Below are 15,854 nucleotides of genomic sequence, written 5' to 3' on the forward strand. Positions count from 1 at the left end.
AAGCCGATAAAGCTGCCCGCGACTTTACTGCTCCTATAACTTCTGCTTGCAGGCTATCGACAAGCAAACTCACACTCTCGGACGTAAATAAGGATCTACATGGTCTTCAGTGTCTGCTGAAGCGTAAGCAAAGGTGGGAAGTAACCCGAGGTCCAACAGGCAAAAGGGTAGATAACTGGGTCTCCAAAACCACCAGACGAATGACTCCCAGGAAGGCACTCGAAAGAGGGGAAACAAAATAGGGAACTGTGGGGTCACACCTCAAGCTCTGTAGCTTATTGCGAAATCGCCTTTGAAAGGGATGGGCGAAAGGCACCAACCGCTGTCCATGGCCCTAAACGAATAACATATCACCCGAAGGAGAAGGCCAACGTGATTGCGGATTGTTGAGAAAACCCATGTCCTGTGTGACGAAAGCCATGATCGACAGGCGGAGATTACAGGCCAGGCTGTAGACGGTATCCCGTCGGGAAGAATAAGACCCCGTGACACACATAGGTTAGTAAATTCATTGAAATTGAGGAAGGCTTGTGGACTTGATGGTATTCGAAACGAAAGCCTCAGGCATCTTCCAAGAAGACCACTGGCACATCTGACACATTTATTTAATCACTGCCTCCAGCTGTCCCATTTCCCAAAGCCTTGGAAGGAAGTAAAAGTTATAACGTTACCGAAACGCGGAGGGAACCAAAATTCCATTAAAATTTACGTCCGATCAGCCTCTTCTCCACAACAGGTAAGCTAGTCGGGAAAGTTGCCCTGAAAATAGTACAAATGCACGGTGGAAAAAAGAGGCCTGCTTAATGCAAGCCAGTTTAGTTTCCGTGCCCGTCATAGCACGACACTTCAATGTATGAGGCCTACGATCCACGTCACATTGAATTTCGACAATAAGATCTCTACGGCTGAGATATTCTTGGATACTGTCACGTAATATTAGGAGTGTGACTACTAGACGCAGTTTGGATGGGATGATTGAATTTATTGACTCCTTATACACAACACTCGGAGCTACAGGCACCGTTACACACACTAGTGTTCTTAGCCTGCTGCACTCTCCACTCGTCCTTTCCTGGTAAGAGATTTTAACACGTGAACTATATTAGTCTCTCCTCAACTGCACACTCTGATATCGCAGTACTATAGCACATATAAAGATCTCTTCACTGCCGGACTTTCAACTCTCAAGCGAACTCTCTCGATTTCTCCATCATCTGGCGACAACCAACTCCGCAACCCTCAGTCCACTTCTCTGTTGCAACTGCCAACTACCTCATTGTCATCTCTTCTCAGTCATCTTCGACAGCCGACTCAGGAGACCCTCTCAGTTCTTCTACTTATATGTAACATCTGGGGGTGGACCCAACAGAAAATAGAAAACGATTCCTCTGTTGTTATAGAGATATATTTACCTAGCCGTTCATAGAAACGATAGTTCTTCTATTGTTGCGTGCGTGTTCATTTCCGTGGGAACCTGTTTACCGAGTAGTCAAAGAACGTGTATCCTGGCTCCGCTATACCGATTTTCAGGCGTCATATCACAATATAAATGGTGCCCCCCAAATACCTGGTGTCTGTCTCTTTGCTGACGATACCTGTATATATGCCATAAACACAGAGGGTTATGTTCACAGAAAGCTGTAGCGAGGTCTTAGTGCTACTGAGATGTGGTGTGAGGACTGGAACATAAAAATAAACGAAGATAAGAATCAGGCCATCTACTTTTCTCATAGACTTAGGCCCTCAGATGCTCATATTATTCTGAATAGGCGGAATATCCCGTTCGTCAAGCATGTAAAATATCTCCGATAATCGATAAGAGAATTCCATGGAGACTGCACATTCGAGGTAGGAATAATTGAAATCAGGGCCTTCAGGACATTTATTAGAATCTACTCCCTATTCAAAATTGAGCATTTAAGCGACAACATTAATCAAGCACTCAATAAAGCACTGTTTAGATCAGTAATGACTTATGACTGGGAATTAGCGGCAGACACGTACCTCTCAAAATTGCAGCGCCTACAGAACAAGATTCTGCTAGCCATTGGAAATTTTCCGAGGTGCACAGCGGTCCGCGATTTGCACACGGCTTTCAACCTTTCGTATGTGTATGGTAATATGATAAAATTGTGCAGGCAACAAGCAGAAGTCATGCAAAATCATGAGAATAAACAGGTTAGCACTATAGAAGGAGGCGAAGGCTGATATAGAAAATATATATATATATTTTTTTTATTTCTCTCCTTTACCGACAATCACATTGTACAATCTATAAGTCAATGTGCTGACTGGTGTACAATATAATAACTGTTTATTGTACACTCTTCTGGCGTGAGAGGAATAAACATCCAGTGGTGTTTTTCTCAGTTCGTTAGATCTGATGGCCAACTTCTTTTGAGTCTTCGATTTTGGTGAGATTGTAGTAGTGGTTGAAGAAGTAGGTTGGAGTGATTTTCTAGTTTGTTGAAGTACTTGGTGCTGTTTTCTCGGAAGACTTATATTACGTAAGGAGTTTTTAGATCTGTACGTAGGGTGCGGTTTGATACATACCCTGGTGCGTTCTTGATGGTTCGGAGTATTTTGGACTGGGCACGCTGTATAATGGCGATGTCGGATTTGCTGGTGCAGCCCCAGAGTTCTATGCCGTATGTCCATATAGGCTTGATGACTGTTTTGTAGATTAGTAATTTGTTTTCGATGGAGAGGTGGGATTTTCTTCCTATGAGCCAGTTGAGTTCTTCTGTTTTTTGGCCCATCAGTTTTCTTTTCTTGATTATGTGTTGTCTCCAGTTTAGTTTTTTGTCAAAGGTTCTTCTTTTCTTTCCTTGGCACTACAGCCCCAGTGGGCCTAGGCCTACCTCCATGAACTTCTCCGTTCACTTCGGTTTTTCTAAATCTTACACATTCGGTAGGACTCCTTGGGCGGGTGAGCAGCTCGAACAGAAACACAGAAAACGCACACACACAAACTAAACATCCATGCCCTGAGTGGAATTCGAACCCTTGATCCCGGTTTCCAAGCGAGCGAAGACCGATCGGCTACCGTGACCGGTGTTGTGAAAGGTTAATCCTAGGTATTTTACCTGTTATTTTGGTTGTATGTTGATGTGATTTATTTGCACTTTGGGGCAAGTGCCTTTTCGGAGGATGAAAGTTATTTGTGTGGACTTTGATTCGTTTACCTTGATTTTCCATTTGTTTAGCCACGCTTCTATGAGAATTAGATGATCCTGTAGATGAGAGGAGGCTGCGGTTGGATTGCCGTGGTTAGCGAAGATAGCGGTGTCATCTGCAAAAGTTCCTACTGTCGTTTCTTTTGTTGTGGGTAGATCATGTGTGTAGAGAGTGTATAGTAGTGGACTTAGTAAGCTTCCTTGGGGTACCCCTGAGTGGATTGGTAGGCAGTTGGATATTTCCTCATTTATTTTGACTTCGAAAAATCTTTCGCTTAAATATGACTTAAGTAGGTTGTAATAATTTGTTTGGAAGATTTTTTTATTTTGTAAAGTAAGCCAGGATGCCGGACTTTGTCAAAAGCCTGGGCTATATCTAGAAATGCTGCTGTGCGGTACTGTTTGTTACTTAGCGCGTAAAATATAAATGGCTTAAAATTTGGGGCGGTCAAGCTTACGATCGTTCAAGTGACTAAGCTGCCGTTGTAGCATAATGTAAGCAAGAATGACATGATCTTCATTGCGAAGCTTGTACTGGCAGAGGACTTGTGTGTAGTGCAAAAGGAAGAATTTACAATAACATGTAACATGTGCGATACGTACACTTGGCAAGGGCAAAGCCTATTCATAACAGACAAACCCAACCTCTCGTTAGAGAGGATGTTACATAAGGACTATGACTGCAAGGATTCAGTTGAAAAAAGAAATCTCAGGTCCTTAACCTCAAGGGGCTTGGCGCCGAGATAAACTGATTGGCGGCAATCCGCCAGTCGTAAAGTAACTCTGGCTCTGACAATGAGTTAGTCGTGGAAGAGTTGCCAGACGATAAGAAGGTGAGCACAGAAACATAGGACATTGTTGAGAACCGTTACCAGGCAACGACTGACGAAGACACAGCAAACTGAGAAGACTTATTACGTGCTGCAGTGAATTGTAGAGTGTGAATTATCAATAGAGCTACAACTACTTGTAGTTACGAGCTGTGTAAAAGTGCTCATTATATGCAGTTACCAATTCAAACTCCGTCTATAGTCACTCATACACGTGACCTTATAACGTAAATTCTGAACAAATACATTTGCATTAATCTCTGAATTAATACGTAACTGAATTTTATAAATTGTTATTAACCCCTCATTCCTACACCAGCAAATGGAGAACTCTTTGTTGTATAACATTCCTTTTATGGTCAAAACGAAAAGAAAATTCGCGGACATGGAAATTCTTTATATCTGCCACTACTAAGGCATTTATCAGCTACCCATAAAATCCTAAAATTAATGCCTGATTTTCGGGGGCGATACATGTCGACCATTCGAAAAATGTACTAATCAGAATATTTCGTTTGAAGTATTTAATGGGAAAAGTGGATTTGGCTTATGAATCACTTCATGTAGGTCTATTGAATCGGAAAAATCAGAATTTCCAGGGCCTTATCGACATATTTACGGAAGCCATTCTAAACTGTCAAGATAAATTTCCCGGAAGTTCTGTAACGCGCTAAAGCAACGTCATTGATTCTGCGGTTTAAGGAGCATTGTTGGAGCGATGTGGTAGCGGGTTTAAATCCTGTCCAGATTATGAAAGCTTTCGTGTATATTCAGTCATCAGCAATTGCAATATTCACCGCTGTTCACAATGGGCCCGCCGCCCAGTCAGAGGAGACACTTACATACACATGAGCTTAAAAATCGGATTAACCGAAAATACGAAGCATGAGGAAAAACATAAAATATTACAAAAATTATTGACACTTAATAAAATTGCTACAGCTTACTTTCTCATAAATTCTGCTTTAATTAAACTAAATAGAAAGAAATTGTAATATATGAAAAAAGAACAATTCGCTAAAATAAAACCTTTTATCAGAAGTGAGGGTAAGAATCGAGGTGCTTTACTATGTATTCTCAGCTGTTACATTGTGAAGTACAACAGCAGTCACCGATATGCAGTTCTGATTCTAACGCATTTCGCTGGAGTCGCACACAACTGGAAGCTTTAAGCTTAGCTAAACATGGCCCTAATTAGATCTAATAAACATTGAGAACAGCACGGTCGGCCCGTCTAAGGAAACGTTCACTCCTCCAAGTAAAGGTGGAGGAAGGTAATCCGTAGGCACGACCCACATTTATTTTAGATGTATAGGGAAATCGCGTTCAGATAATTAATCAAAGGACCAAATGTCAGAAAAACGTACAAGTTACTAATGAATTATAATTCTGTAGCCACTCCTTTTCTACTGAGCACCAGAGAACACAACCCTGATCCTAAGAACACACAGAAAGGAGACAAAATTAGAGCATGGAAAAATCAAATTGCTTTATGGGAGACACCAATATCAGCTTTTACTTCAACGCACACAACTATCGGCCTAACATAAAAGTTAAGTAGAAACAAAATTAAATGTGTTTCCCAACCAGGATCAAATGATAAGGAAAGGAAATCACAGGAAAATATTCTTAAAATGATGTCGGTCATACAAATTCTAGAGATGAACCCGGAAGGAGGCCACTCTTGGTAGGTGTTACAGAGTTTACAAGCGAATCTCATAACCTAACCAAGCACACGAACCAATAGGATCAAAACACAAAACCCCAAGCCGGATGCATTCTAAATCCCAAACATCTGCGTAAGAACATCTAGGGAAAGGAAAGTGGAGTAGATGAAAATTGAGATTTGCACTTAAGCGAAAATTCAGACACTGGTCTTCTGGGTATTGACACCGTGAGTTCTGGTATGTGGTTAGATAGTAAAACACGTTTTGGAGCTACCTGCTGCAATCACACTTCCTGTGGAGTAAGTAATTCGATACACAGCTACGAGGTTCCGCAAAAATTAAAATCTAAACCTTCAGCAATTTACTGCTATAGGCGAAGAACCAATAACAAGAAATATACATTAATGCAGACATAAATCAAATAAAGTAACAAAACGCCACCCATATTTTGCAACAAATTATCAAGAACAAATAGAAAACTAATGCAAACCAGTAGGCATAGTGGCACTGCCGATTATAGATTATAGTCTTCAGGATCTTGTAAGTGGTCACACACACGTACATTTCAAATAAATGTGGGGCTTTCATCTTATATGAGGGGCAGTCAAACGAAAGCGGGTCAGAAGCCAAAATATATTAAAGAACATTTCTTACCTCAAAAGCAATCTCCAAAACTGTTAATACATTTATCCCACTGGGAGATAAGACGGTCCTTGAAAAAGCTTGTGGGCTGTCTACGGAACCACATCTTTACCCAGCCACACACGTCTTCGTCCGATGCAAACCGATGTCCACGAATGTCTCTCTTCAGGCCTCCAAATATGTGAAAATCACATGGGGAGAGATCTGGGCTGTAGGGGGGATGGTGAAGCACTTCCCAACCAAGTCTCTGTAGCGTATTCCTCACAGAGTTGGCTGTGTGGGGCCGTGCATTATAATGAAGAAGGCTAATGCCGTTCGATAGCATTCCAGGGCGTTTTGACTTTATGGCATGTCTCAGTTTCTGCAAAGTGTCTTCATAGCGCTGTGCATTGATTGTGACAGACAGTCGACAAGCAGAGGGCCCTTGCAGTCGAACAAGAACGTCATCATCACTTTACCGGAACTTGTGTGTACGGCTTTGGATTTCTTCGCTGGGGGGAACTCACGTGTTTCCACTGTTGGCTCTGTCATTTGCTCTCGGGTTCAAAATGGTGGCACCACGTTTCGTCCCCAGTGGCAATACGGGACAGAAAAGCATACTCTTCCTCATGGTATCGTTGCAAGTGACCCAGTGATGCAGCCATTCTCTGAGTCTTCTGTTCCTCCGTGAGTTGATATGGAACCCACTGCGCGAAGATTTTACGGTACAGCAGGTGTTTTGTCACAATGGCGTGTACGGAGCCGTGACTTATTCCCATCAAAAGACTAATTTCTTCCACAGTGATGAGACGGTTTCCCCGGATATGACCATCCAACGCAGCAATAACATCAGGAGTGATGACACGATGAGCCTGTCCTGGGCGAGTGTCATCTTGAAGTGACACACGTCCCTCTCAGAATCTCTTATGCCACGCCAGCACATGTGAACTTGACATGTTGTGTTCGCCGTAAACAACAGACAAGCGACAATGAATTTCTCGTCCTCCTACTCCTTCAGCAGCCAAAAAGCGCACTACATTTCGCTGTTCTTCTTTACCCGCCTCCATTACTGATGTTGGATGACCACAGGTAGCGCTAACCTTACTTCCAGCACAAGAAACAAACGACTAGTGTTGTCACTGTGCTTGCCCGAGTGCCCACAAGATATTCGTTCTGTAAGCAAATTCCAGTGATACCAACTTGCGCGCCGTGTGAGTTATGCGTGGTGACCCGTTTTCATTTGACTGCCCTTTGTACATCGATCCTGAAACTGGAGGTCTCATGTTCCTCCGAAACGCTAATGATGACTTACTTGGGCGACTACAGCTCCACAATTCAGAAGATCACAGTCTGAATACTCACTTCTGCGGGAACCTGAAAATTTGCGTAGTTTTTCCAGCGGGGCCACTTCTTACGCAGTACAAAGTGAGCTCTTAAAGATGTTCGTATCTTATACTGAGTGGGGATCGCTGATTTCAGTATGATTAGTCATTTCAAGAAATTTTACGAAGTGCATAAGCAGTAAGAGTTGTACAAAACTGCAGCGTTTCGAATACACATTCGCTCAAGACCTCTGAACCTCCAATATCATGACCGTGGAAAATGATTAAGACATTAGAAAGATGGAAGATGGAACACTTGGGATAATATCTTCATTTATCCATGAATAACATAATAATAGCCCGGACAAAAGGTAAATATATCATAGTGCATAAAACAATATTGAAATGCAACCCAAATTTGCATGTTTTACAATACTAGTGTGTCCATATTGGCTTCGATCATACGAAATATGCTTCTCAGTCCTCTTCGTCGTGCGTTCTCTTTCTATCTAACAAACCAGCATATTGGCAATATGGCTGTTATTTGTTCAAGTCATAGTCAACACAGTTGCTAGGACTACACGGCACGGTCCAAACTTCCGAATCGGCTTCTGCAAGGGAATCCTTTCTCTCATGAAGTAAGGATATTCGAACAAAATTTTTCAGATGAAGGCCCTCCGGTTTCCGGCCGTGTGAAACTAAATCTGATATCAGTGAAAGGAGCCGTGTGGGAAGAGTATACATAGATATCAGAACGCATTGGTAGTGTTGCCTAAATATAAAATATGCAAGTAGAAAAGAACCACTCATCCGAGTAACAAAAATTGGGGAAAAGTAATGTCACAAGTAGGGGGGTACGATCGACGTTAACTGTTGCCTAGCAACGAGCTGTAAATATTCCCCTGTTGTTGCGTGTGATTATCGAGCCGTTGCCTGGCAATGCGTTGACATGTCACAATATGATTGTCCAAGGAAGAGAAAAGGAGATCGTGAGGGGAGAAGTGTGAAAGGCAGGAGATGCGAGAAGACTGGGTTACATAAATAGTCCATTAACACTTCAGAGAGCACAGTATGACGCAGAATATGTATGATAGTGTAGTTAGAAATTACTTAGGGAGGGAAAAACACAGGGACTCGATACATCATGAACATATCTCTCAATACGAAGTACCGCATGTAGACTAAAAAGGGGTATCTGTGCATTTGTCCACAGCCAGAGAACTGCATTTCCTCGTACGAACCGCACGCCTACTGTGTCGTGTACTCAACGGTGGACAGAGCCAGCCTCCGCTGTGCCGAAGAGACCTTGCAGTTCCTGTGGAAGAGCGACACTGTGTCTTCCAAGGCTGTTATCCTAGTGGGAAACAAGACAGACCTCGTTAGGAGTAGGACGGTAACCACTGAAGGTAAGTCCCAAGTTCAAAGGAACCTAGAAGAAACTTCGATGTCGAAAGGAAAGGCGGCAAAACACACGAGGGTGAATTTTCCGATTTGGACGATAAAACAATTTCTGTCACACAGGAAATTGGGCATAGATTACGTTGTAAGTGACCGACAATTATATCCAGTCATTATAATATGGACAGAGTGGATATTTAGCGAATGTTTGTCAAAATTGTTACCGATTCATTTCAGTGAATGCTAGTAGGAAGTGAAAGGAAAATATGACTGTGAAGTTTCTTTCGACTATTTTTTTTCCTTCTATAGTTTTCGCTCTCTCGAACGCTGGGTTCGTGGGTTCGAATTCCACTCAAAGTCATGGATGCTTATGTGTGCGTTTATTCTGCGTTTGTGTTGTCCTGTGTGTATGTAGTGGTCTTGCGACGGGCTGATCACTCGTCCGAGGAGTCCTACCGTCGGTGTAAAAAAGATTAAGAAACTGAAGAAGAGGTCAGGGCCCAACAGAGCGCTGTAGAACCATTGATGAGTGATTGAATGTATAAATATAATTCTTTGTCACAATTTAAGATGCGCTGTTTCATGAGCTGCTAAAGTGAAACTGCCTGTCATTCTTATTTGTCTGTTGCGTTGAAGATCATAAAATTATCTGCTTTATTTGTGGCTAACCTACATCATGTAATTGAAGCAAGGTCATTTGTCGATTTTCAGCTTCAGCGACGGAAATACTGTTTATGTTAATTACAGAATTAAATTTTAATTTAAATATGATTTAAGTATTTACACCGCATGCAAAATAAAAATATTCTAAATTACGTATACTTCAAATTGAACAGACAAACTTACTTATTTCAATAACCGAATTTTGGACAACATCACATTCAAGACCAGTGATACAGATATCGCCTTCAATACTCTATGTGTAAACTCAAAACCCGATTGGCCCTGTAATTTCTCTAGGTTTGTCCCATAATGAAGAGCTGCTATGTTATCATCATATAGTCACCTCTAACTTCAGTACATTAATTAGGAAAGTATATAAGGTAAAGTTATCCCTGTAACAGGCCGTGGAGGCCCATAGGGTTGTGAGACGTTGAGGCTCCCACATTCTCTAGACAGTCGGCTCACCGATTGTGCTAAAGTCGTCAGACTTAATCACCGGCCGCCCTTTACCCCCCAGGAAAATTCCTGGTGCTCATTACTGTTAAAGGCTGAGTCGACCTCAGGGTAGGTTGGTAGGTTTAGGTAATTTGAAAAAAAGAAATCAGTTTAATCGGGACCCGAACCCGCGACCTTATGGCTTGTAGTACAATGCCTCAACCAACAGCGCTACCGCGTATATCGAGAGAGTATATAAACTACGAATACTGAAGTACTGAAAGTCATGAGTAACACTTTTTTTGTAAAGTAACATGCTTTATTATTGACAAACCAAATACACCACCTCAATCTACAGACCTTTCTTTAATTTTCCACCTAATTGCACTTCCTTGTACACATTTCTCCCAGCATTCTGGGAGTTTGAAAATTCCCCTTCTGTAAAATTCCGTTCCAGTCAACCGAAGACACTGACACACTGCTTTCAGAATTGCCTCTCTTGTCTCAAAACGTTGTCCACGCAGCTGATCTTTCACAAATCCGAAAAGATGGTAGTCGGAGGGTGCCAGAGCAGGGCTATAGGAGGTGTGTGGAAGAACTTCCCACCCCATCATTGCAATTGCTTCCAATTTGAGGCTAGCGGCGTGAGGGCGAGCGTTGTCATGCAGGATGATGATGTTTCGTCCCGGATGTTTATCGCGCAATGCACGACGGAGCTTCTGCAGCGTCTGGACATAACGAGTAGCATTGATGGTTTGCCAAGGTTCCAGGAATTCGGCCAGAATAAACCCCTCTGCATCCCAGAAGACTGTGCCCATCACCTTCACAGCTGATGGCACTCTTTGCCTTCTTTTTTTTTTATGGAGAATGCAAATGGTGCCATTCCATACTCCATACGAGCACAAACTTTCCTATAACCGAAGCTTTCAATCATCTCCTGCACTGCACTGTGTCCTATTCCAAGACTTCGAGCTACTGTGTCCATAGTCAAACGCCTGTCATCTTGAATTATCTCATCCACTCTTTCTTTGCTGAGTCCAGTTGAGGCTGTTCGAGGACGAACGCTCCGAGGCTCATCTTCGATGCTGGTGTTCCCATCTTTAAAATGTTTCACCCATCTTCGAACACTGCTCGCACCAATGCACACACTTCCATAAGCACGCTGAAGTCTCTAGTGAATTTGTGTAGCAGGGATTTCCTTTTTCACATGAAATTCGATGACAGCACGCTACCAAACGACATAGCGTTGTCGGCTACTTTGTTAGGAGTGATATTGGTCACGTGATGCAAGCTATTGACGTCACATGACACTCAATGTTAACACAACAGCTTGTTCCACCTAACACTATACTCTCTTTCTTCTGCTGTTCCCAGGTTGCATGCAAAGAAAAGTTGCCCATGACTTGCGGTACGACCTACGTATTATAAATGTTCTCGTCTCTTCGTCGCGTATTCTCTGACGTGTACAGTTAGGTAAATCCCCACCACGGCGATTCTACTGTTTTGTACGCTGGTTGAGAAGTAGAACTGACATTACAGGTTTCTTAGCAATATTCAGCTGATGATGTGAATCTACATGGTGATAACATGGATACCATAAAGAATAACAGAAACTTTAATTGACGTTAGTAAGGAGGTTGTTTTAGAAGGAAATGCAGAGAAAACTGAGTATATGTTACTGTCTAGTCACCAAAATGCAGGGCTATTCATGACAAAAAGAGAGCTAACAGATGTTTTGAAAGCGTGGCACAGTTTAGATATCTGGGAACAATTATGATAAATCAACACCTGATTAAGGAGGAAATTAAGGGGAGAAAGAATTCGTGTAAGGTTTGCTGAAGCTTTCATCTTCCCTTCTGTTGTCTACAACAAACGTAAAAATTGGAGTACATAAAACTATAATTTTGCCTGTGACTCTGTAAGGGTGTGAAACTTGGTCTCTTTGAGAACAGGTTATTCTGGAGAATGTTTAGACCGAAGAGAAATTAAGTTGCGGGAAATCGGAGGAAACTACATAATGAGGAGCTTCATAACGTGTATCTTAGTTATTTAGTTAGTTAGTTATTTAGAGAGGGTGGGTTTCCCCATGCACCGCCACCAGTTTGATCTATTGTGCTTCCCTCTATGATATTCTACCAGTCTCTATACCCTACCGATAAATGGTGCGTACCATCAGTCCCGCCGAGCAAGAGAGTTCGGCCACTAGCTTAGCGGTGTCTATAATGCTTCCCCTATCTATCAGAGGCCTTAGAGACTATTGTTGGGCGGGAAACATCCTGGAATTTGGCTCAGTGATCCCCTTTGGGGATATGTGGTTCTTTTACGTGCCGTAAAGTTACGACACGGGACACACAGCTTAAAGTCCCTCCTGGAGGACTTGTTCCCTGAATTTTTCCGCCCTTAAAAATTCGACGACCTCCGCCGGGTATTTGAACCCGCGTACCACGAGTCATGAGGTGGGAACGTTACCTCTAGACTACGGAGGCCGCTTAACGTGTATCTTTCTCCAAGTATAATTAAAATGATCAAGTCAAGGAGGATGAGATAGGCAGGGCATGTAGCACGAATGGAGGAGAAGAGGAATACATGTAGGTTATTGGCGGAAAGCCAAAATGATGGAAACCGCTAAGAAGGCCAAGACGTAGGTCGGTGGACAATATTAAAATGGATCTTACAGAGATAGAATGGAGTAATGTGGACTGGCTCGACCTGGCTCAGGGTATGGAAGAGTGGAGGGCTCTTGTGAACACGGTAATGAACCTTCGGGTTCCATGAAATGCTGGAAAGTTCTTGAGTAGCTGCAGAATTGGCGGCTTCCCAAGAAGGCCTCCGGTCTATGAAATTAGTTATGTAATTATATAATTCAGGCATCCGTCAAATGGATAAAAAGGCTGTATTTCACCGCCTTCAGCCCACCATATATACGAGATATGCTCCTAATGATAATTATTGCAGATATAATAATATATCGTTCTGACACATCCGGAATGATAAATCGGGGAGGGAATTAAGGAAACAAAAATTGATAAAGAATATTTAATTAACGCTTCAATGCCTGTGAGATGGAATATGAAGAACATGTACAACGAAAACGAACTATACAGATCTTGATCCTAGTAAGAAAATTAGTTTTTATTAGAAGACTGTTAGGTAACTTGGATTGTTGCCATTAGCTCTGTCTTGATTCATAACTGCCGGATACGGTACACTAGAACACCGAGTCAGAAATGTGTTTAACTGCGGACGAGTGCAAGATGCATTACCGCAGAGTTAACTCGCTCGGAATAAATATTAAGTTGGCGTGCTTCAGACGGGAAAGATGTGATTACCGAAAACGTCGTTAAGGCTTGAGTTGTTTGTTGTTTCTATCTCCAGTTTCCCTTCAAGTAGTGTCTGCTCATAGGAAACAAATTAGTACTTGTAAACAAGTTTAGAGTTCGTTCCTTTGTTAAATTTTCAAGCAATTTCCTACACTTTCGACAGATCAACGTTTATGACAGAAATAGGGATTTGGCCTGTAGCGACTACTTGTATATTTTCGTATGCCTGAAGATAAACAGAGCTGTTCGAATTGAATTAAAACACATTTAAACTTATCTGAACTACTGTAGGTTCCGGTGTTTTCACTACAGTACATTGACCGCACGTAAGTAAGGTTACCAGAATCATGACCTTGCTGAACAGCGCCATCGCACTTACAATTCCCATTCTTCTTCTTCTTCTTCTTCTTCCTTCCTTCCTTCCTTCACTCATGTGAAGCGCAGACTTCCTCTTTCGTACATTCTCAGCAGGAGGAGAGACTAGCCGGGTTCAAGGATGTGCTTACACAAAACATAAACGGCTGCGGCACGCCCGTTCACGGAAGAAGATTCGAACAAGAGATCCTCGTGTTCGGGCTGTCTAAGACCAACATCACACAAATTACAGTTCACATATAGCATCAGTAGAGATGTAAGGAGACATAAGATCCGTCAGCTTTCAATAAACTAACAAATTTCAACTTCTCCTTTTTCATCCTTTATGGATTAGGCTCTTTGGCCTATTTATATTCAGGATTGGCCTCTAAACTTACAAATCGTATTGGGTTGGACAGGTTTGGTGGGGGAGGGCGCCCGACTTATGCACAACACAGGCATTTAAGAAACGCGGCCATACAGCCATGGTGGAGTGGGATTGAATTCATGACCTTATTGTTTAAGAGGTCGTAGTCACATGTACTTCAGAACGCATGGCGACGGCAATCGGCAATTCTCACTTCATTGTAAAATTAATTTCACCATCAAAATTCTTCATAGAAGACATTCTCAGCTGGTAGAATGAGCAGCAAGTTCACGCGCATGTGCATTGTTCGAGGTACTCTCAAATCCACAATATCAAATGGTATCAGCTCACCACAGCTCTGTCCGCGCAGTATCACGGCCCTCACCGTGCGCACACACACACACACACACACACACGCACAAAGTAGAATACAGCCGGAGCAATGAGCAATCTTTCTTGGTTAATAAGTCCCTAGTGAAAAAGATATAGAACTGAAAAAATCCTATAATATAGACGGACATACGGCCAACCTCACAAGACATTCCACATAACAGCAGTAGGAAAACACGGCCGTCGTTTTCATACCATTTATACAAGATTTTTAATTAATGTTAATTGATGTCGTCTAATTACATTTGACAACGCAACTTGTTTTAATTACATTCACATTTTTGGTCTTCCCTCTAAGTACCTTTAAGGCAACCTCTTTTTATATTACACATAAAGTAGTAGTGATGGTTTGCCTCCTGACGATAGCCAGTAGTGGTCGAAACATGTAAAGTTTGCTTAAAATATGCTGTATTCGATGGGTGTGTGGCGGGACATAAGAATTTTTGGTATAAAGAACTGGAGGAATGTAGCATCGAATAGAGAAGAATGGCGAGCAATCCTGAGGAAGGCCAGGGCTCACAAAGGGCTGTCGTGTCAGTGATGATGATGATTCGATGGACTTTGCTACTCATTCAACCTTCACAATTAAAACTATTTATTCGACAAGACTTACATGTGAATCAACTTACACCATAAAATATAAAACACATCTTAGAAATCAGAAAAAAAACTACATAATCGTAGTAGTCGAAGATGTTCTAATAAATAAATATATTTTTCGACCAATGTAATGGTAACATGACATCGTAACCAATAAATAAGTAAGAAGTAAACAAAGTAAGAAACTCGTATGGTGTGTTAGAAGTGGCTGACAGATGCACCCTAGAAACCTGCATGATCCAATGTCACTTATCCGCATCTATTTACACGTGCAACTTACACTTTGTAAATACAGGAATGGCTCACACATTTTCCCAGCAATTCCGGAATCCACGCGTTTAATGCAAACAACGTTAGAAAGTCTGCATAATGGTACCACGTGTGTAAACTCCGCCCAAGGCCCGACTGCTTCTTCCGGATTCCCCTTATTTTTCTGTGTTTTGATGAGACAGACCCTCCAATAATTCGATGCCCCATAGAGCAGTCCTAACACCCAGAGAAAATATCCGCTACTTCTAAAGTATTTATAATCCGCAAAGAGGCAGGACGTCTCCTGCCAAAGTCACTTAGGGCCGGAGATTAGTAAGTTTAGTCCAGAATTTGTAAACTCTAAAAAGGGATAGTTCAGACGATTGATATATATATATATATATATTGTGAGATATGTTCCCCCCTACCTCCCCAGCCGTACGTGTCTCTAACGGCTCGCGC

At 42.1% G+C, this 15,854-nt stretch overlaps 1 protein-coding gene across 2 annotated transcripts in view; it reads left to right on the forward strand.

Moving 5' to 3' along the window:
* The window catches only part of LOC111862167 (mucin-5AC), a 181,889-nt gene that overhangs the window by 159,268 nt on the left and 6,767 nt on the right, over positions 1–15,854 (forward strand). For both annotated transcript variants that reach the window (XM_023847350.2, XM_023847351.2), the window contains one exon: positions 8,830–9,022. In XM_023847350.2, coding sequence (XP_023703118.2) covers positions 8,830–9,022 — 193 coding nt within the window. The remainder of the gene's footprint in view (positions 1–8,829; positions 9,023–15,854) is intronic.

The sequence above is a fragment of the Cryptotermes secundus genome, unplaced genomic scaffold (genome assembly GCF_002891405.2).
Source record: "Cryptotermes secundus unplaced genomic scaffold, Csec_1.0 scaffold1033, whole genome shotgun sequence".
Taxonomy (NCBI): Eukaryota; Metazoa; Arthropoda; class Insecta; order Blattodea; family Kalotermitidae; genus Cryptotermes; species Cryptotermes secundus.